This window comes from Brassica napus, chromosome A4 (assembly GCF_020379485.1).
Source record: "Brassica napus cultivar Da-Ae chromosome A4, Da-Ae, whole genome shotgun sequence".
Classification (NCBI taxonomy): Eukaryota; Viridiplantae; Streptophyta; class Magnoliopsida; order Brassicales; family Brassicaceae; genus Brassica; species Brassica napus.
Window position 1 is genome coordinate 21,984,871 of NC_063437.1, and position 20,959 is coordinate 22,005,829.

At 37.0% G+C, this 20,959-nt stretch overlaps 4 protein-coding genes and 1 long non-coding RNA gene across 6 annotated transcripts; 4 read left to right on the forward strand and 1 right to left on the reverse strand.

Moving 5' to 3' along the window:
* Nucleotides 1-1,077: 1,077 nt before the first annotated feature.
* On the reverse strand, nucleotides 1,078-1,764 carry LOC106395212 (transcription factor UPBEAT1). The gene has a single exon (XM_013835724.3). The coding sequence runs from the start codon at nucleotides 1,564-1,566 to the stop codon at nucleotides 1,252-1,254; it is 315 nt and encodes a 104-aa protein (XP_013691178.1). The 5' UTR covers nucleotides 1,567-1,764; the 3' UTR covers nucleotides 1,078-1,251.
* Nucleotides 1,765-3,239: 1,475 nt separating this feature from the next.
* LOC106395322 lies at nucleotides 3,240-5,676 on the forward strand. Its single transcript, XR_001279200.3, has 5 exons — nucleotides 3,240-3,304; nucleotides 3,378-3,995; nucleotides 4,110-4,461; nucleotides 4,546-4,677; nucleotides 4,763-5,676. It is a non-coding gene; the product is annotated as an uncharacterized LOC106395322 (long non-coding RNA).
* Nucleotides 5,677-6,155: 479 nt separating this feature from the next.
* On the forward strand, nucleotides 6,156-6,915 carry LOC125608400 (calvin cycle protein CP12-1, chloroplastic). Its single transcript, XM_048778863.1, has one exon. It carries the CDS (start codon nucleotides 6,379-6,381, stop codon nucleotides 6,751-6,753), a length of 375 nt encoding a protein of 124 aa, XP_048634820.1. The 5' UTR covers nucleotides 6,156-6,378; the 3' UTR covers nucleotides 6,754-6,915.
* Nucleotides 6,916-7,573: 658 nt separating this feature from the next.
* Nucleotides 7,574-16,791, forward strand: LOC106392330 (PH-interacting protein-like). 2 transcript variants are annotated; one of them, XM_048778861.1, is made up of 25 exons: nucleotides 7,574-8,479; nucleotides 8,702-9,043; nucleotides 9,177-9,331; nucleotides 9,801-10,037; nucleotides 10,260-10,369; nucleotides 10,456-10,533; nucleotides 10,614-10,720; nucleotides 10,924-11,018; nucleotides 11,099-11,229; nucleotides 11,348-11,451; nucleotides 11,543-11,620; nucleotides 11,710-11,788; nucleotides 11,897-12,065; nucleotides 12,257-12,327; nucleotides 12,560-12,640; nucleotides 12,722-12,792; nucleotides 13,023-13,119; nucleotides 13,231-13,290; nucleotides 13,473-13,527; nucleotides 13,620-14,011; nucleotides 14,078-14,760; nucleotides 14,849-15,476; nucleotides 15,569-16,138; nucleotides 16,238-16,296; nucleotides 16,415-16,791. In XM_048778861.1, the coding sequence occupies exons 2-25, from the start codon at nucleotides 8,718-8,720 to the stop codon at nucleotides 16,614-16,616; spliced, it is 4,638 nt and encodes a 1,545-aa protein (XP_048634818.1). In that variant the 5' UTR covers nucleotides 7,574-8,479; nucleotides 8,702-8,717; the 3' UTR covers nucleotides 16,617-16,791. The 2 variants fall into 2 exon arrangements, with proteins under 2 accessions (XP_048634818.1, XP_048634819.1); XM_048778862.1 differs by having other exon boundaries at nucleotides 9,813-10,037.
* A 249-nt stretch (nucleotides 16,792-17,040) lies between these two features.
* On the forward strand, nucleotides 17,041-20,850 carry BNAA04G27010D. Its single transcript, XM_048778864.1, has one exon. It carries the CDS (start codon nucleotides 20,367-20,369, stop codon nucleotides 20,727-20,729), a length of 363 nt encoding a protein of 120 aa, XP_048634821.1. The 5' UTR covers nucleotides 17,041-20,366; the 3' UTR covers nucleotides 20,730-20,850.
* The last annotated feature ends 109 nt before the right edge of the window (nucleotides 20,851-20,959 follow it).

Here is a 20,959-nt window from a genome sequence, read left to right on the forward strand (position 1 = left end):
TTTAAAAGTTAATACTTCACGTTCCACTATATAGATAGACACGTATATATATTATTGTTTAGTGTTTATATTAATTTATGCATACCCATTGCCACACACAAAACAAATTTGGTATTCTGGTGCACATGGCGTCGAAAGAACTGTATATGGATGATTATTTTCTCAATGAAAAAATTATATGGATGAACTTTATAATATGTTACCACTTATTCACGTATGTCTCAAATTATTATTAATTACTTCATCGCTATTTTTAATATATCATACGTCATATCATAAAGTAGAACACTACAATGTACATAATACGTGACTATATATGCATTTTAAATCATATATAGTGTATTTAAATCTAAATGTGTTCCCTATCAAGAGAAACCTTCCAGAGGAGTAGAGAAGGCATGAATCAAGGGATATGTCACAGCATTATGTTTTTCATGGATACTTTTGTCTCGTGAATTCACAAGTAGCAATCAATTCCCTAATTGAATGCCTTTTTGCTATTTTAATTGAAAGGAAATACTCAAAACGCAACTCTTATCTCATGTGTTGACTCAATTAAGATCTTTTACAATACTAAAATGAAGCTGTGAATGAGTTAAAACAAAAATTAATAAACGTTGTGTTGGTATCTCACATGGGTAAGTTAAGGTAAACGCATTTTGAGATCTTATTTTATTTGTTAATCGCCGCAGCAAACATAATGCTAGATTATTTCTAAAATATTTTGTCGGACTAATTGACGCAGATAACTCAATGGGAATTATTTTATGGACCAAACATTTGTGGCGTTAATTCATGGCCTACATAATACTTACAAAGCCCAACGTTTAACGTTCTTCTCTCAATACAACATCGTTGTGGGTTTTATTGGTTCAATACTAATTGTGTTGGTCTCCTTTGTATTTCTTTTCTAACTAAACAGATTCTTCATTGTTTATAAAACGGACTTGTGTTGCGTTCTTTCTTATTTATATACATAGACGCCTCTTTTTACAAGAATTCTGTAAGTCTTCGTTAATGATTTCCGCATACTCCCATGGAACAATATTTATCGAATTATCAATTAGGTTTCAGATATTCTTCCCAAATCATATATATTTCCTGAATTTGTATATCGGTCTCAAATCAGCAACACACCCCGAATTTGTTTCTACATAGCACAATACAACCACTCAAGACAATTAAATAAACACGAACAATTATAATAAAGTTTAAAACTCCATCAAGATATACAAAATGTTAATAAGGTCGTTAAACACAATCAGTTTCGGTCAAAGCCTGAAACATAGTCTGCATGACTCTCACTTTCCTTTCCAAAGCCAAAATATAATCAGCCGTTTGCCTTAAGAGTCCATCCAAACCTGCTGAAGATGATTTAGTGTTGGGAACAAGCTCTTTCAGAGTCTTGACTCGTCTATGAATGGCGCGAGACGGTCTTCTAATAGCTTCCACACTTTTCTTGGGTCGGATCATGATCTTCTTCACAAGTGCCCTTCGTGCTCTTTGTCTTCTCATCAGAACCCAAATTGATTCCTTTCTTTGTCCTTCTAATGTTACTCCTCCCATTATTTTTAAAACGATGAAAGAATGTTTTTCTCGGGTTAATATGTTGAATGTTGTATAGACAACCGATAAGAACTCTATTAAGATTTAAGATGGTATAATATGATGCAAATATGAGATGGCCTTAGTTTATATAGGCATATAAAGGTAAGTGACCTTTAGATATAGCTTAAAATGGAGATGACAGCTTGCTGAGAAGGTTCTCTTCTCTATCCCAAAAGAATTGGATGATATTTGGACAAGTGTCCACAAGGGTGTTTTAAATTGTTTTGTATTTTTAAGTGATGTTATTGATGGATAATTAGGGTTTAGCGTAGATTAGAGGATATGTCACCAAAATACAACTCGTTGCACATGCACTCACATGATTTTCATTATCACCCAACTCTCCTACATGCTTTAAAACACCAACTTTCTTTCCATTCACATCTGTCTTATTCCTCCTTTTTTATAGATTTATTTAATTATTTTTTGGGGGGCCAATTAGTTCGAGTTTACCAAAGTCGGCGGATCAACGATAATTATGTAATTATCATTATGCTTTATTCTTTCTATCTTAATTATAATTACTTGTCTAATTTGCACAGCAATGCATGCAGTCAATGTATTAAGAAGGTTGTGGGTCAAATAGATAAATTGAAACATGGAAAAGAAAAGATAGGAGTATATGATTTTGTATATGTATATTTCTCCCACGAGTTTAAGAAAATCGGAACAAATCAATGTAAATTAAATCACCTTTGTTCAAAAAAGTATAAGAAATTAAATGATTTTGTATGCTTTTCTTCCATTTAGTATTTTTACCTGATTCATAAACGATCTCAGAAATCAGAAACATATGCATCATCACTGTTTTGATTTTGCCACAATGCATTTAATTTGAAGTAATCTCCATTTCGATAGATATGATAAATGTGACTATTTGGTTGTCACAATGCTTTTGCCTTTGTTCGAGTCCTTTGTGTCCCATTATTTCCAGCTGATATAGGCCGGCGCAACTAATAATAATCATCAAATAAAAAAGTAAACTAATGATCACAAAAGCAATACCAAGTAGTTTGTAGGTGTTTTATTATTTTAGACAAAGTAGATAACGATGTTGTGGGAAATGGGATAAGGTTTTAAACTAAAAAGACATATGGATATCTTCAATGTTCCTTTGAATTTCTGGACTTCATATTTAGGATTTTTATTTTTATAAGTGGATTTGATTGAAGCATCTTAAAGATTATGTTCTTTTTGCCCGGCATGCATGCATGTGTTTGTGTGTGTTTTTTCTACCAAGGAGGAGCTATGTCGATCGGACATCCTCAGAGACTATTATATTCAATGTATCTTATCGCCGCAACACGAAGCATTGTACTTACTATTCTCTCGTAGACATACATAATATGTAGACTATAGTATGTCTTAGAATAAATTATATTAAACATTAAGCATATGATTGAGCAGTGTATGCATGCATGTACGTAGTTTATGATGGGGTGAAAGGGTAACGTGAAAAGTACGTAACTAAAGCATTATATAAAGATGAATTTTATTCAAAAGCCAGATTACCATGACTCTGATTTTTAACACTTGAGAAGAAGGAAATGAATATTAAAGTCGGTAGCCCATAAGTTTAGATAGCCCAAGACATAGGCCCATAAGTTTGGTGCATAGCATATATATATATATATATAAATAATTCTGAAACCCTAAGCCGATCAAAAATTCTTCGTTGTTGATATGGGAGGAGGTGGTAAGTAGTTTTGGATTGTCAATTATTTCAGATTATTTCCGTTGATTGATTCGATAATGGTTTGGTTGATTAGGTGATGCGTTAGCGTTAAAAAAGCGGACGTTAGTTTGGTGGGACATGAACTCGTGTCCGGTTCCGGACGGGGTTGAGCCTGGTCGTGTCCGTGCGTGTATAGAATCTGCGTTGGAGAAGGAGATGGGTCGTCGTTCTCAAGTCACCATCTTTGCGATTGGCAACCTAGAATACATCTCTAGTGCATGGCGCTAGAATCTGCGTTGGAGAAGGCCATCACGATTCGATCGACACTTAGCACTAACCTTGGAGTTCTCTACACTCAAGGTTCTCTCCGACAGTTTAACGTTCGCAAGAGCTATCTCCGGCAACATCCAGTCAAAAAAAATCATCGGAATTGTGAAAGGCATCCGAGCGATCTCCTCTGGTTTTGCAACAATTTCTTTCTATCATGTTTCTAAATCGGACAACTTTGTTGCCGATAGTTTAGCAAAAAGGCTCTCCAAACCTTTTTCTCTTTATAACGAACATCATGATTTGGGCCATCGTTTTGGACTCATCTCTTCTTTTTAGTTTTCTAATGAATTATTCAGTGACAAAAAAAAAAAAAAAAACATCTCTAGTGCCCTCTTGGAAGAGATCTATTCCTCTGGAATCTTTCTTATTCACGCCCCCTGCGGTATTAAAATACTCTTCTATTTTATATTTAATCTCTCTCTCTGGAATATATCGATTTTGTTTAGTCAGAGGAGGAGTCTCATCGTATCGTATCGTAATTTAATTTAATTTCTAGGTGGGAGCAGCTTTGGATGTCTTCTTTGCGAGTGGTATGAGCCGGGGGCCACCGTCATGCTGATATCCTGTGATTATTCAATGGTTAATAATCCTTTACTTTTTGGGATTACTGGCTCCTCTGCTTTTTGTGCATATCCAGAAGATTATCGGGCACCTATCTTTGATTACAATGTGTTTGCCAAAGAGTTTGTCTGGGAAACTTTATTGAAAGACAACATGACTACATGTGGTGAGATGATGATGATCGTGAACAACCTCCTCCTCTCTGCATTTGCGACATATGCCTGGAGACTTTCCAAATATGTGGCGAATTCATCACTCATCTCAAGAGTGAAGAACACATAGAGGAGGTAATTAATTAAGCATCCTCAGCCTTAATTTGTATCCTTATTACATTTTTTTTTTGTCATGTACCTGTCTGTGTGTGTGTGCAGTTGTTTGGAATTGTCCCCAGAGACCCCGACTCAGTCGCTGAGGCTAGATATTTTTGCCAAGTTTGCAAATATCCCGCCTACAACGATTATAACTTGTTCCTCCATAACGAAAGTGAAGAACATAATCGCAAGGTATGCATCCTTGCCTCTTTGCTTTTACTTTGTAACCAACTCCTCTGTATCAATAAAATTATTTGATCCCATTTGGTTTTCTCAGAAGAATCTGGCTGAGAAAATGGCTCAAGATGAGGATTGCGAGAGCAGGAAGAGAAATCCACAAATGGATCTCTTTTACGAGAGAAACAAGAAGAGGTAGTATATTGATAAATATGTAATGTATACAACAAACCAAATCTATACATATTTTATGATATAATTATTTATTACAGTCCTTTGTTCTACCCCTAAAATATTTGTTTGTTTTCGTTTAATTAATACTTTTATCGATTAAAATGAAAATCTCAATCCTGTTGCTTTATGCAAACCACATTCCCTCTTTGAAAATTATGTGAGTGTGAGAGAGAAGCCTTTACTTTATCTCTTTAGGAAACTGTAGGGGAAGGAAACCAAGAAACTATTATTGCGTCTCTCCCTGGGAGACAAGAACACTGAAAACTAAAGCAAGAAACCGCTTATCAGTTATAGATAGTTTAAATGGTGAAGTTTACTATGAAGAAAATCAAATAGTGGACAACATAGCCAAATGAGATTGGCCTAATGACTGCTTCCTCAAAGACCTAATTGAGTATAAGAGATACATCAACCGTAATTGAGCATCTTCTTCCTCAAAGACGACTAATGACTGCTTCAACTTCCTGTGGAGTGTAGATATGGTACGCTGGAGCTACCTTGGCAATGTCCACATTGTTTGGAGTCACCTACACAGACCACAACAGTTAGATGGGACCCAAAACTTTGGTAAACTGTAAAAAAGTCTTGGATTTGAGAGTTTCTCTTTCATAACTTGCTCGAGGATAGATACAGCGATTGTCTCGCTTCTGCAAGGGAAGATAATTGTGAAATCAAAACAAACATGCTAATCTCTAACTATCATAATTTATGTTTTATTTGATTATTAAAAGAAAAATAAAAAAGTAGTAATATCATAATATTATTATATAAATATATTTAGAACAAATATTTACTATTAAAAATAAAAATGAATCATGCATGTCTTATTTAATTTTATAAAAATGAAAAAAACAGCCTTTTTAACTTAAAACAAAATAACCATTTATTCAAATCAATGTTTAAATTATGAATATCATATTATTAAAATAAATTATGTATATATATTATTAATTTTATCATAAAATTTATATACAAGTATACTAATATATTTTAATTAATAGATTTTTTTTGGTTTATTCGGTTGGATCAGTTTATATATCGAATCATATCCATATACTGTAGTTTCTTAAAAGTTACATTTATTCGGTTTATTCGGTACTATCAAGTTTAAACCAATTTCTCTATTTCTGTTCAGTTCGATCTAATTTGTTTGATTTTACTGGAAAGAACATCCATTCAACAATTTTGCAAAAAAGAAAAATATCATTTTTCTTTTTCTCTGTGCAATTTTTTCTAAAATATCTTAAGGCTGAATTTTTGCTAGAAAAAAAGTTAATATGGAAAAAAAAAATAGTTTCACACTTGGTGGAATACTTTTATTAAAAATATCTATATACACGCGGCGCAAAACGGTTGGTTGTTAAATGATAAGAGGATTGTGTTGACATAGCTCAATAATAACAAGAGGCAGTAGTGTTTATCTACTTCTCTTCTCCTTTCGTCAAAAAAAAAACTCTCTCCTCTGTCCTAAGTCCTCCAACGATGACAACCATAGCTGCAACCGGTCTCAACGTCGCAACTCCAAGAGTGTTCGTTCGACCGGTGGCTCGACTATCTGCTCCGGTCCGTTTGAACTACCCGTGGAAATTCAGTTCGATGAACCGGATGGTTATGTCTGTTAAGGCGACATCTGAGGGAGGGATATCGGATAAGGTGGAGAAGAGTATTCAGGAGGCTACGGAGACTTGCGCCGACGATCCGGTGAGCGGAGAGTGCGTGGCAGCTTGGGACGAGGTGGAGGAGCTGAGTGCAGCGGCGAGTCACGCCAGGGACAAGAAGAAGGCTGGTGGATCTGATCCTTTGGAAGAATATTGCAGTGATAATCCTGAGACCGATGAGTGTCGTACTTATGATTGAAACATGTTAGAAAATTTAGGTATCGATCTTTCTTGTTGTTGTCGTCTTTCTTGTTTGGTTTGGTTTGATGTTTGTAATATGGCGAATAGTACAATACATATGAGGTGTTTCATAGATCTCTACGAGTTTGTGGAGTTGCGTAAGAAATCATTATTTTTATGAGTTGAAGTGGGTGATGGTTTGAGCCATTTGTATTTGCTTTTGCATGTCTTTTCCCCATTTTGTGTGGTTATTGACACGCTTGGAGAGTGATGTATCAAATAAAATGTTGTGGAACAAATACAAATATTATTGAACGTACAAAAGTTCGATACACTGTAGAAGATAATTTAAAGAGTTATAGTTGAAGAAAATATGATAATTAAATAGAGAAGAAAAATATAGCAAAACTATATGGATTTCCGAGTTGAATAAAAAATGTTAACTTAAAAAAAAAGGGCCATTTGTAAGACGGACCCCTGCACGGAGTCACGGACCATGGTCAAGTGCGATGATATAAGAGTTGTTATACCATTTCATGTACGATAGAAAATACGATATGTATGTAATATGATCACTTGAGTTGAGTAATTACAAGTGGTCTAATAACTTGTCAATGAATTCATGCTGGGGTCGTGAAGACTCAAGAGAGAGAACTCGATATGTAATATGACTTGAGTTGAGTAGAAGTAGCCGTGGAAGCAATAAAGAATCCATCCAAACATTTGCAATGTACCAAAACATATCCGACATATTGCATTTGGCGATAAGATTTTTATTATGAAGCAAATGTATTTATTTAACGATTGATTTATATTGATGCCTAATGTTAATTGGATAACACTTATCGGCTACGCAAACATTTTGGGCTTTGTTAAACATGGGCCGATTTATTATTCGGCATATAGAAAAGATGTTCATCCACGGTCCTAACCTCTAAGAAACATTAACCCCACAAGGATTAAGTGAAGCTAATCGTGATCTAACTAACCTGAATTTGAAAAACCGAAATGTAACAAAAAATCTATAACAATTTTTTGTTTGTTAAAATATATGATCTTTAATCAAATGAATGATGAATTATATTTAGTACTCAAAAGAGGGCATGAGTAACTTGTGTTCATGGTTTCGTGTTGTATCTGAAAGTTTGAATTGGTTTCATTTATATATTTTTGGCGGTAAGAAAAGTAGAGATTAACGGGAATTGCATCGGTACCGTCTCAGTATCAGTTCATGGGGTAAGTAAGTAATAAACGAATTTTAAGAAAAGATAAGCAGACATGTGTTTTGGCCCAGCCGCCCGTCATTAACCAGGAAAAGTCATGCATACCCTTGAAGTTTCATACGGTTAAGGAAGATGCCACAGGCAAGTGAGGGGTATATCTGTCTTCAAACGCATACGTAGCCGAGTTTCTTTTCCTTTTCCTCCTCATTAAAAAAAGTCTTGTAAAATATTTTCCCAAATTCGCATCACCCAGAAAAAAAACTCGCAGCGGTAAAAAAAAAAAAAAAAAAAGGGGTCACTGCCTTTCTTCCTTGGTTCGCTTAGACCTGGGCGATGTGGTACCAGGAGGAGACGCAGACGATTCGTAGAATGTAAGGTTGTTGCTTCTCGTTTTCGGCACAATCGGAATCATTCGCTATTTCATCTCTCTCTGGCAATTCGTCCTTGAAATTTATCGAGATTCATATCTCTAGCAACTCGTGGGAGGGTAGCTCGACATAACTAAACCCTAGCTTGTAGGAGGTTTGCACTTATCCCTTTCTTTCTTTCTTTTTTTAGCTGCCAAATGCGATCTTAGGGATTTTGATTATCGAATTGAGATTAGTGATAGAATAGGGTTAATTTCTCAGTATATTATTGATAGATGATCCTCAATTGAAAAGAGTTAGTTAGTTAGTTATATATTTACTGTTGTGCATGATGCTCCATTTTATTTGACGAGTTGTGTGTCCTCCTCCTCCACAGGAGACGAGTTAATAACATGGATTGGATTCACAAATCATCTACTCCTTGTTTGGATTCTGTTCCAGCAAATGCTCCTCCTCTTCAGCGACAGGATAGGCTTCTTGTCTGCCATTCTTCGCCAGCCGATGTAGATATGGACCTTAGGGAAGTCTATTTCCTTATACTGCATTTTCTTTCTAACGGCCCCTGTGATCGAACCTTTGGGCCTCTGAGAGATGAGATTTTGGAGAAGGGGCTTTTGCCCCGTAGATATCACTCCTCCTGGTCAAGAAGTGGCACTTTCACTGCCCCTGCTGATGATGCCATCTCGCTCCCTTTGACTTATGATAACTTAGTTGAGAGGTTTCTTCTTCTTCTTTTACTCCCATACCTTTTTCAAATGTCATCATGTAATGTAACATGTGTGTGGTCCATCAGAATATTGCTTGCCCAACTATTTTCTCCTTCCATCACTTCATGTTTGTTTTCCGGGCAGGTATCCTCATATTGAAAAGGATCACTTGGTGAAGCTTCTCAAACAACTCATTTTAAACCCACCTTTTCCTTCACACCTGAGACTTGAAGGACATACTCTTACTGCTGCTGATGTTCCTACGCTATTGGGTTCGGGCTCCTTTTCACTTGTCCATCGTAAGTAGTAACTCCTATCCTTCTACCTTTTTTTAAGATACAAAAAATCAAAACCATGCTTCTTTGTCGACATGATGTATTGAAAACAGGATATATATATATATATATATATCTTTGATTTTGCATGCTATTCAGTTGATTTTATTCCGGTCCCACGTTGTTTGTAGAATGGATCGTTGCCATTAAGGGCAACATGTCCCTCGTGTCTTTGTTTCTGGGACTTGGAAAGAATTTCATAAATGCATAAAACTTAGTAGTGGCTCTAGGGCTGTGCATATCAGAACTTTTTTCTTCTGGATTTGATAGTCTTTCCTTGGTAACATGACTTATATTTGGATTTTTGCTGAAGTAGTTCATGCAGGAGATATTAAATCTCTCGTTAGGGATGTTTTAACTTGGAAAGTCTCTTGAACCTCTCCAGTTCTTACGTAGGCCATTGATTTTTAATTGTTATTTTTCCTTTGTGAAGATAAAATTACAGAGTCTCAGAAAGCTAGCCATGTTGCATCATATTTACGTTGGCCGCATATGCATGCCGATCAAGTGCGTGGCCTAAGTCTTAGAGAAATTGGAGGAGGTTTCAGAAAACACCACCGTGCTCCGTCTATTATTTCAGCATGTCATGCAATTGCAAAACCATCAACAATGGTTCAAAAGATGCAAAATATAAAGAAGCTCAGAGGACATCGTAATGCCGTTTACTGCGGTATGATATCCATTATAAATCCATTGTGTTGGATCTCTGGTCTGTGGGAATTCCATACTTTGTTTTTGTTACTTGTGCAACCTTGAAATTTATACCAATCTTGTTATAGTATCTGGAAGTCACAATGCAGTATGTCCATCGTAGGAGCTCCATTTATTTTTATAGAATGTTTTGTTGGGTAGAACGATAACACTGTGGCTTTTTTTCCTTCTTATTGCACAGCTATATTTGATCGTTCTGGAAGATATGTTATCACTGGTTCCGATGACCGGCTTGTCAAAATTTGGTCAATGGAAACTGCGCTTTGCTTGGCTAGCTGCCGCGGGCATGAAGTGAGCTATTGTTTTCCATTTTTTTAAGACAAGAATTGTTGACCCGTCTATAAAAAATAATTATCGCCTATGCATGTTTCCTGTAGGGTGACATTACAGACTTGGCCGTTAGTTCAAACAATGCTTTGGTAGCATCAGCGTCAAACGATTTTGTGATTCGAGTTGTAAGAATACAATTTTCCAGTCTATAATGTCTACACAGTTTTTATTCATTTGTCAGTTAGATATTATTGCTTTTTGACAGTGGAGGTTGCCTGATGGAATGCCAATTTCTGTATTGCGGGGACATACTGGAGCTGTTACTGCGATTGCATTCAGTCCCAGACAGGCGTCGGTTTACCAACTTTTATCGTGAGTTCTGTTTTTTTTTTTTTGAAACACTAAAAAAAAAAAAAAAAAAAAAACAGAACTCACGATAATATGTTTATATTTTAACTAGTTCCTTTCGAACTTTTTTTATCTGTTCAAGACCACCCCCTGGATGTTTAGTTTGAATGTTTCATACTGCTTCGTACATTGGTAATCAGGTATTTGTGCTTTTCTTACCTCTGTAGGTCATCAGATGATGGAACCTGTCGGATCTGGGATGCTAGGTACTCTCAGTGGCTTCCTCGAATCTATGTTCCAAATCCGTTGGATGCTGGCACTGGTAAGGAGGTGGTACACTATTATGTTTTGTTCAATGTTATAAAATGTTCGGTTATGGACTTCATTGGAAGTTTCTCTTAGGAAAAAGCAATTTTCCATCTTCTAACGCGGCATCTACAAGCAATGCATCAAAGAGTCATCAAATACTATGTTGTGCGTACAATGCTAATGGAACCATTTTCGTCACGGGTAGCTCTGACAGCAATGCGAGGGTCTGTGTTAAATTTCTAACTTCAGTTATCCTCCTTCGTGATGTGGAAACTGTGGAGGTGATATTTGGTTGTAGTTTGCTTGTTAGTCCTGATTGTCAGTATTTCCATAATCTTGCAGGTTTGGAGTGCCTCAAAATCTAATTTGGATGATGCTGAACAGCCGACTCATGAACTGGATGTTCTACGTGGCCATGAGAATGATGTAAACTATGTGCAGTTTAGGTATTTTCCAGTGAACATGGTGCCTTTCTTAGATTATGCATTTTGTTGGTTCGAAAACAAGAACAAAATCTTAAAGGGCGTTTTTCTGTAGTGGCTGTGCTGTGGCTCCAAGATCATCTACAACTGAGACTCTGAGGGAAGATAGTTACCCAAAGTTTAAGAATTCCTGGTTTGTATCTCATTGTGTTAGTCATTGCACTACCGTCCTTCTATTTTTACTTTGGATCTGGTTAAGGTTTAATACGTTTCATTAACTAGGTTTTGTCATGACAACATAGTAACCTGCTCTCGTGATGGTAGTGCAATTATTTGGACACCAAGATCACGTAAATTCCACGTAAGTTTCTTCAATCTGTGGCGGAATGCAATGGTGCTTTACAAGTTAATGACATCATATTTTTTTTCCATATCAGTTTCCACAACTTCCTCTATGTTACATTTTCAGGGGAAATCTGGACGCTGGACGAAAGGATATCATTTGAAGGTTCCACCTCCTCCACTTCCTCCACAACCTCCTCGAGGAGGGCCACGCCAGAGGCTTCTTCCAACACCACGGGGTGTCAATATGATTATATGGAGCCTGGATAATCGTTTCGTACTTGCCGCTATCATGGGTAAGTATCATTGAGGAAATATTATAATGCATGGATTTTCAGTTTTGATGAATTTCTCCCGGTCTCACTTTGTTTCAGTCGTGATTAGTTAAATACAAAGCACCTAAAAGCGGTGTTTTCGGGCCACCTGTTTGTGTTACGTGAACTTACTACGGTTTTCTGTTTCCATTAACGTGTCGGTGTTTATTCAGATTGCAGGATTTGTGTTTGGAATGCTGCTGATGGTAGCTTAGTGCATTGTTTAACAGGTCACAGTGAATCGGTAATAGTCACATAAATTTCTAATTCTTATCCTGATATCTTAGTTGGATGTATGTTAGTTTTTATTTTTAAAAAATTGTATGCTTCACTGTAGTTTATTGTAGTTCTCATTTGATGTTGAACTTCTCCGAATGTCCATTCTTTCGATTGCGTTTATCTTCAAGTTTCCCACAACTTGCTTTGGGAATTACTGATATTGTATATGATCTGTCTCACTTATGTCCTTTTGGTAGTCCTATGTCTTGGATGTTCACCCATTCAATCCACGGATTGCTATGAGCGCCGGCTATGATGGGAAAACAATCATCTGGGATGTGAGTTTCGTTTTTATTTTTGCAAATAATAGTCCTTGATCTTACTAGTAGCATCACTTACCTCCGATATTTTTTTTCTAGATATGGGAGGGTATACCAATCAAAGTATACGATATCGGGCGATTTAAGTTGGTTGATGGAAAGTTTTCACAGTAAGTGACTGATAGAACATGCAGGATAAGATCTTCAATAGTCTCTGTTAACACATGCATTCGACTCTTGAGTCTGAAACTAGAGGAAATAGTCATGTTATGCATTTCCAGTGTGATATACAATATTCATATTTCGTTTAGCAAGACATCTGTTTGTAAATCATTTATTTAGTCAAGCGAAGTGTATGGAATCAATTACTTATGATGTTTTTGTCCTTGGCCCTGTGTAGAGATGGGACATCTATTGTGCTTTCAGATGAAGTTGGCCAGATATATTTTCTAAACACGGGACAAGGAGAGTCTCAAAAAGCTGCAAAATACGACCAGGTATTGTGGATTTTGCATCCCTAATGCATAATCTTTTTCTTATATATGGCTGCAGTTTTTAGTGATCCTCTATTGCTTTCTGATCCTTTGTCTTTTCTTGTTTTGTGTAAGTTCTTCCTTGGTGATTACCGTCCTCTTATTCGAGATACCAATGGACATGTTCTTGATCAGGTTGGTTTCAAATACTTGTATCTCCTGTTTTGCTTCTAGTTATTGTTGCGTTCTTTTAAAGAGAGCTCACCGAAACATGCACACTTTTATGCATTTATCGAATTAAAAAGGCGGAGATGTATGAATGATATCCTTGCAGTTTCATTGTGACTAAATTTAAAGCTATAATTTCCACGGTGCAGGAGACTCAGCTTCTTCCCCATCGGAGGAACCTTCAAGATCTTCTTTGTGATTCAAGTTTGTACCCAAAAGCTTATCTTTATGTCTTTTATGCAAGATATTGGTTATTCATGGCATATATTCTTGGTGTTTGTTTTAAAAATTTTCAGGTATGATTCCGTATCCAGAACCTGACCAGACAATGTTTCAGCAACGCAGACTGGGTGCATTAGGAGTCGAATGGCGTCCTTCCTCGATAAAGTTTTCTGTTGGCCCTGATTTTAGTCTAGGTCAAGATTATATTATGCCTCCTTTGGCAGATCTGGATAGATTGATCGAGCCACTGCCTGAGTTTATAGATGCTATGTACTGGGAACCAGAACATGAAGTTCTGAGTGATGACAATGATTCGGAGTACAATGCTGAAGTTTCCTCTGATGGAGCTAAGGCAAGCCCATGTTCCAACTCTTCAAATGAACTTGAGTGCAGTTCCGAGGACAGTGACATGGAAAATATTTACGAAAATAGTTATAATCGGAAAAGACGAAGACAACATCCTAGAGTATGTTTTGTTCATCTCATGCGATTTTGTTATTTGTTATCTATTGACTAACTCCCGTTTTCTCAGGCTGATGTGGCTACTTCATCTGGAAGGCGTGATAAGAGGATTTTGGATGAGATTGATAGCTCCGAATTTGGAAATAAGAGAATCAAAAACAGAAGAATTGGCGTGAAGGCTTCAAAAAGAAGATATTCTGATGTCAAGGAATCACGACCGCAAAGAGCAGCCGCGCAAAATGCTCGGTCCTTGCTTTCAAAGATTTCTGGAAGCTCTTCGGATGAAGCTGATGATTCATCCAATAGTGACTCTGATAGAAGCGCATCACCTTTGCAACAGTTGGAAAAGCCATCTCAGAAGCTGGAATCTCTTTCAAATGACAAACAAAAGAAAAGATTGATTGTAAAGATCTCGGTTAAGAAGCCAACAGAGTCTGTGGAAAGCAAGAGAAGTGTAATGAGTCAAGCTGATTTGGAGCATGTTTCTTCGAAATCTTTGGAGGATAATCACAAAGTAATTGGTATATACTCTAGAGAAGCTGGGTCAAGTTCTGTAGATGCAAAAGGTGCGTCATGGTGTCAGGATGTGCCCCATTCTATGAATACGCCACAGAGAGAAAAGGCAAATAATCAATTGATAAAATCTTCAGATCAGGACCAGACTATGTGCAAGTGGAGGGAAGAGACTCCTCTTTGTGAATCCACCAAATTAGCCGAGTCTGAGAACATTGTAGAAGCCCAAACATCTAATGGGTACGGCAAAGAAATCTGGTTATGATTACTAAGAAAATTTATGCTTATATTAAATATCAACGATCTAATCCATTGTTTTCTCTTGCAGGGATGAAGATTTGTCAATTGTTGAACCATTCTGTGTTCAGCGAAGACATTGTGATGTAGATACTTCCATGGAAGCCGAGGAGATTATTCCGAAGAAAGTTCGACGACTGAGATTAAAGCTTCGGCACCCCAGCAGTCCTCTAAAAATAGAGCCTGATGAGGTAGCAGATGATTTTGGAGATGGTGGAGAAGGTCTTGCATCCACAGCTCCCTCTTCCATGAATCCTGTTATGGACTCTGGACCTGTGAGAGATAATGTTAGAAACTCTCCTGCTCACAACGCTGAGTTTGGAGAAGCTACAGCCGATGTGATACGTAGGAAGAGATCTATGAGACTGAAGGCCACTTCAAGTCAGTCTAGTGCAAGAAACAGTGTATTACGTTTGAGGTCTATAGATAAAGTAAAGAAACAAGAAATTCCTTCCACAAGCGCGTATGATGGTGCATCACTTGAAGAATGGCCTTCTACTTCAAGGTCCCGGTCTGCAAGTACCAGCAAACAAAGTCTTAATACCGGGATAAGGTTGAATAATGTGGCAAGGAAAGTCTCATGGTTGATGTTGTCAGAACACGAGCAAGGCTGCCGTTATATACCCCAGCTTGGGGATGAAGTTGTTTACTTCAAGCAGGTATGTTCTTTTCTTTTGGCTGGTAGTTTCATGTATTAATTACTTAGATCAAGAGAATTAAATGACAGCTTTCTCTGGTTGTCGTTTCTTAGGGTCATAAAGAGTTCCTAGACAGTAGAGAATTAAATGACAGCGACCGATCAAGGTACCTTCCTCGAAACCTAGGAGCGGTAGAGTTTTGTAAAGTCGAGAAACTCAACTACGATACATATCCTGGTTCTGGCGAGAGCTGCTGCAAAATGACTCTCAGGGTTCTGGATTCTTCTTCGTCGCATGCCTCCCGCAAAGAGTTCCAACTAACACTGCCTGACCTCATTAATTTTCCGGATTTTATTGTGGAGAAGACTCGATACGATGCTGCAATGAAGACAAACTGGGAAGTCGGAGATGAATGCCGTGTGTGGTGGAGAAACGAATCCAGTGAAGGCGGTTCTTGGTGGGAAGGAAGGATCGAGGCTTCACAGGTTAAGTGCCCTAACTTCCCAGACAGTCCATGGGAGAGATACAAAGTTGTCTATGAAACTGGGGACACGAATCTCCACAGCCCCTGGGAGTTTGACAATCCCCAGTTTCCTTGGGAAATCTCTACCATGGACGAAGAGCCAAGAGAGAAACTACTTTCTTTATTTGCTGGACTAGTGAAGTCAATCAGCAAGTATCAGGTGTTTTTTTTTTGTCTTCTCTCCTGCCCATTTCTCTATCTTTCTTTCTTTTTATCTTTGCTTGCCTCTTAACCGTTACTTTTTTTCTGTTACTATCAGGATAGTTATGGAATCCAAAAGCTAAACGAAGCTGCTCAAAAGATGGATTTCTGCAATAGGTACGCTTTGCTCTCTTCTGCAATGCTATTTTGTGGCAACTCATGTGGATATTCTTGTGTACGTAGTAGCGGTATGAATCATCCACTCAGCATCGTTACACTTTAAAATTTTTTGCAGGTTCCCAGTTCCTTTATACCCAGAGCTGATTCACCAGAGAGTAGAGAATCGGTACTACAGAAGTATGGGGTCGTTTAAGCACGACGTGGATGCAATGCTGTCAAACGCTGAATCTTATTTTGGTACAAACGCACATATGCGTTCTAAGATAAAGCGACTCCGAGATAAAATCACAAAAACGTTGAGAAAGATGATGATATAGTATGTTTGTTTTCTCAACTCTTTATAGGCTGTGGCCATTTTCTTTTCTATAAAGATATTATATACACCCAAGAAAGTGTAAGAGTTGTCACTTTAGGGAACAAAAGAAACGTTTGGGTGAGTGAGTCACACACCCGGCACAAGGTTCATGCTATAGATCGGGCCGCTTTTAGTTCCACGAGACTAACATGTATGAGCTCAATTTCAAATATATATATATAATATATGATAACCACGGGAAAATAGAGTGTGAGTGAACAACAAAGAAATAACTTAACTACAAAACGAAGGCCAAATGGGATCAAATTTTTTATAGATACAGAGAGTTGGTTATACAATATAAATGTAGAGAAGAGGCAAGGATGCTTTACCTTGCGATGATGATCTTCACTTTGGTTATGGAGGAGCATGTTATATTCGTCGTAGCCGGGATAATTGCAAACATGGCAAAAATGCATAGGCTTACAGTACCAGGAGTCTCTAGGCACTATATCAGACAACTCCTTCATGTGTTGTTCACTCTTGAGATGAGTGATGAATTCGGCACATATTTCGAAAGTGTCATCGCATATGTCGCAAATGCAGAGAGGTTCATCTTCATTCACGGTCATCATCTCACATGTGATGTTGTCATTCAATAAAGTTTCCCAGACAAACTCTCCCACAAAAACTTTCTGAGCTACTGGCTGCTGGTCAAGGATAACTGGCCGTCTATCTTTCTGAAGTCGTTCCCACCGCAGGGAGCGTGGACAAGAAGGATTCCAGAGGAAGCTATCTCTTCCAAGAGGTCACTAGAGATGTATTCTAGGTTGCCCATGGCATAGATGACGACTTTAGAACGATGACCCATCTGCTTGTGCACCGCTGATTCTATGCACCCACGCACACGAACCGGACACGAGTTCAGGTCCCACCACACTCCCGTCCGCCTTTGTAACGCCGCATCACCTACCACATTAATCAATCACCATTAATCTACAAAAAGTAATTGAAATCCAAAACTACCCACCTCCTCCTCCTGCCATCTCGATTCGATAACGAATTTGGGATCGGTTTAGGGTTTCCTGCAACTTTTTCCCGCGAGAGAGAGAGAGAGAGAGAGAGAGCTATTTATCAAATTCGATAACGAATTTGAGATAACGAATTTGTCGTTTACCTGCCAAAACGTGTTTTTCTGCCAAAACCGAAAAACACGAAAATCTCGTTTTCATGCCAAAACCACAAAAACGCGTTTTTCCACAAAACCCACAAAACGTGATTTTTCGCCAAAATCAAAAATTGTATTTTCATGCCAAAACGTAAAAATCTCGTTTTACCGGGAAAAACCGTAAAAACACGGTTTCTCGTCAAAACCGTAAAAATGCATTTTTCCGCCAAAACCGCAAAAACGCATTTTACCGGCAAAAACCGTAAAAACACGGTTTCTCGTCAAAACCGCAAAAACGTATTTTACCGGCAAAAACCATAAAAACACGGTTTCTCGCCAAAACCGAAAAAACGCATTTTCCCGTCAAAACCGCAAAAACGCGGTTTTTCGACAAAACTGTAAACTTACGTTTTCCCGCCAAAACTGTAAACTTACGTTTTCATGGGCTATGTATAAACTTATGGCCTATTTATATAAGTTACTAGTTTTTTATAAAAGGAATTATTAGTTTTCCTTGTATTTTTACAAAAACTTGATTGGACAAAAAATTGGATCTTCTATAATTAAAAACCAAAAAAGTATGGGCAATTCACTCAAATATCCAGTTTTAAGTTTTTTAAAAATAAATTGATCAATATAGTCCTATTTTATTTTGAAAATTTTAATATTTATCTTTTACTTTTTAGGGTTTAGGTTTTGTGATTTTTTTAAAATAAAAAATGATATTTTGATCTTTTTAAAAAAAAATTATTATTGTGACAAAAACTTTTTTTTTAAAAGTTATTTGAAAAATTGCTCTAATATAATATAAACACTAATAACCGAAATTAATCTAATTATAGCACTAAGATAAAGCGACTCCGAGGTAAAATCACAAAAAACGTTGAGAAAGGTTTCACAAAGTTGATGATGATAATATAGTATGTTTGTTTTCTAAACTCCTTTAGGCTGTGGCCATTTTTTCTATAAGATGGTATATATATAGCGAAGAAAATGTAAGAGTTTTTCACTCTAGGAAAGAAAAGAGAAAAATCGGTTTTCTATGGGTGAGAGTCACACCAGCACAAGGTTCAATGTTATAGATCGGGTCGCTTTAGTTCAACATGTATGTAATATAAATGCACTCTTTTGTCACAGGAGTGACTTAACAAGTCTGGTTTTATTTTGATGCTCATTACAAGAAGTATGAATATGTTACGAACAAAGCTACATTGTTTTTCGAGAGAGTTACATAAAGGGTTACTTTGTTGTGGGTCTTTAACATGTTTAGATATTTTTCAATGGAGATGTACTTTGGGTCTTACTTTATGAATTTCTATTCTCTAAATGCCCTTGTCCCAAAAGAGATGCAAGTTCTGGTCAAGTTAAAAGCAGAAAAAGTAAACACTAGTTAGATCATTCTGTTGCAATAAATAGGTAGGTTTATTGAACAGTGAGATATGTTAAGAACCGTTAATTAAGAAATTAGTATGGCTTATATGAGTAACACCAAGTACAATGCTACAAAAAAATGAATTGAAAACAATACATGTTCAGTTTATTAGAAGTACTGTCAACATTTAGTTAGTTAGTTATACTATGATATATATTTCTTTTTATTATTAAAGTTATTAAGGTTGGTTAAAAATATGATGGAGACAAGTACAGTTTTTTTTTTTTGGAGTCGATAGACACTTTATATTAACTGAGATACGTTTTGTAGTATCTGGCGTCCTGGTGATTTTATGTTGAGATTTGTGTTTCATTTTTGAAACTCTTTTGAACCAAAGTTTCCTTTTCTCTTTGGTAAAGTACCGAAGATAATCATAATAGTTTTACTTTCTTTTTCTCATTTCTTATAATTCCCTTATGTGAGTTGACATTGGTGAGTTATTCTTTACAAAGTTACAACTACATACATGACACTTATATGAATCAATCTAAACTTGTTCTTTCCTTTTTTATATCAATTATAACATCATCTAGACAAAATACACCAAAACACATTGTCATGGTTGTAGACATTACAGTCCCCACTTCAAAAGGCCTAGGAATAAAACTCGGTTGTATTTTTCCAACAATAAAAGTGTAGTTCACATGAGAGAGGGGGAGGAAAAGAGATCCAACGCTCACGATTCTTTCAGGGGGGAGGGGAGGTTGAGGGTATTACTACACATTTATTGCAACCAGCAATTATCTCGCTGTTAACGCGCATCTCATTGCGTTTTTTAATGAATTTATTTATTTCCCCCAAAAAGTAGCAAATTAACCAAGTCTTTTTGCATGCTTCTTAAATTTGAGTGTTGACTTTCCATTCTGGATAATATCATCATTCGTTGTTTGTTTTTTTTTTTGAACATCATTCGTTGTTTGTTGGGGTGAGAAACTCAATAAGCTTACCTAAATTTAATGTTTTCCTACGTGAACCATTTTTAATTATTCCGGGATAAATAAAATAAATATATCGCATGATATTTACGTAGTGGAATATGCACATAGATCCGTGCTCTTTATAAACAAACCAAAAAGTCTCCCTCTCGCTAACTAAAAGTCTCCACTGCTCATTCCTCTCTCTCTAGATCTATAGATAACAAAAGAGATATATACATCGAGTGAGAGAGTGTGATGAAGATAAGGTATTGGCGGAAGTCAAGACGAGGATACGAAAGGCTAGATGGCTCGGCTAAGAAGTCGAACTCGGATCCGACCCGGAAGAGACGGTTTTGGAGGAGGATCAAGATAGTGCGGAAGCTGAGGGTCTTGAGAAAGACGTCCCCTAAGAAGCTTTTAACGCGGCTTCGAGATTCTTACGTCAATATGATGCTGCGCCTCGCCAATTCTCCGGCAATAGCGTCGAGGTCGAGGGAGTATGAGGAGAAGAAGCTGGTGGAGATTTACAAATCCATGTTGATGGCGCAGGGGACTCTGGTTCACCGCAATGTACCTAAACCTTCCTCTGATTCTATTGCATGTACTCTCACCGCTTAGCGAATTACATATGTATGTGGATCATCGATTTTAAGAGTTGTGACTGTAATCTGTGTTAAACTTACATTTTCTGAAACTATAAAATAATAAATTAATCAGATATATAGTTTATCCACTCATACATAAAAATGGTTTGCATTTACGGCCTAACATCTAACTGCCCTTTTTTTATCCTTGTTAAATTCTTAGTTTACGGCAGTGGCGGAGCCAGACAATGGTTTCACCGGGGA

Excerpts from the sequence above, each read along its gene's own strand:
- LOC106392330 (XM_048778861.1), top strand. The coding sequence starts at position 8,718 with ATGGATTGGATTCACAAATCATCTACTCCTTGTTTGGATTCTGTTCCA. Across the intron at positions 11,230-11,347 it reads GCTCTGACAGCAATGCGAGG|GTTTGGAGTGCCTCAAAATC; the intron begins GTCTGTGTTAAA and ends ATAATCTTGCAG. Across the intron at positions 16,297-16,414 it reads AAGATGGATTTCTGCAATAG|GTTCCCAGTTCCTTTATACC; the intron begins GTACGCTTTGCT and ends AATTTTTTGCAG.
- BNAA04G27010D (XM_048778864.1), top strand. The coding sequence starts at position 20,367 with ATGAAGATAAGGTATTGGCGGAAGTCAAGACGAGGATACGAAAGGCTA.
- LOC125608400 (XM_048778863.1), top strand. The coding sequence starts at position 6,379 with ATGACAACCATAGCTGCAACCGGTCTCAACGTCGCAACTCCAAGAGTG.
- LOC106395212 (XM_013835724.3), bottom strand. The coding sequence starts at position 1,566 with ATGGGAGGAGTAACATTAGAAGGACAAAGAAAGGAATCAATTTGGGTT.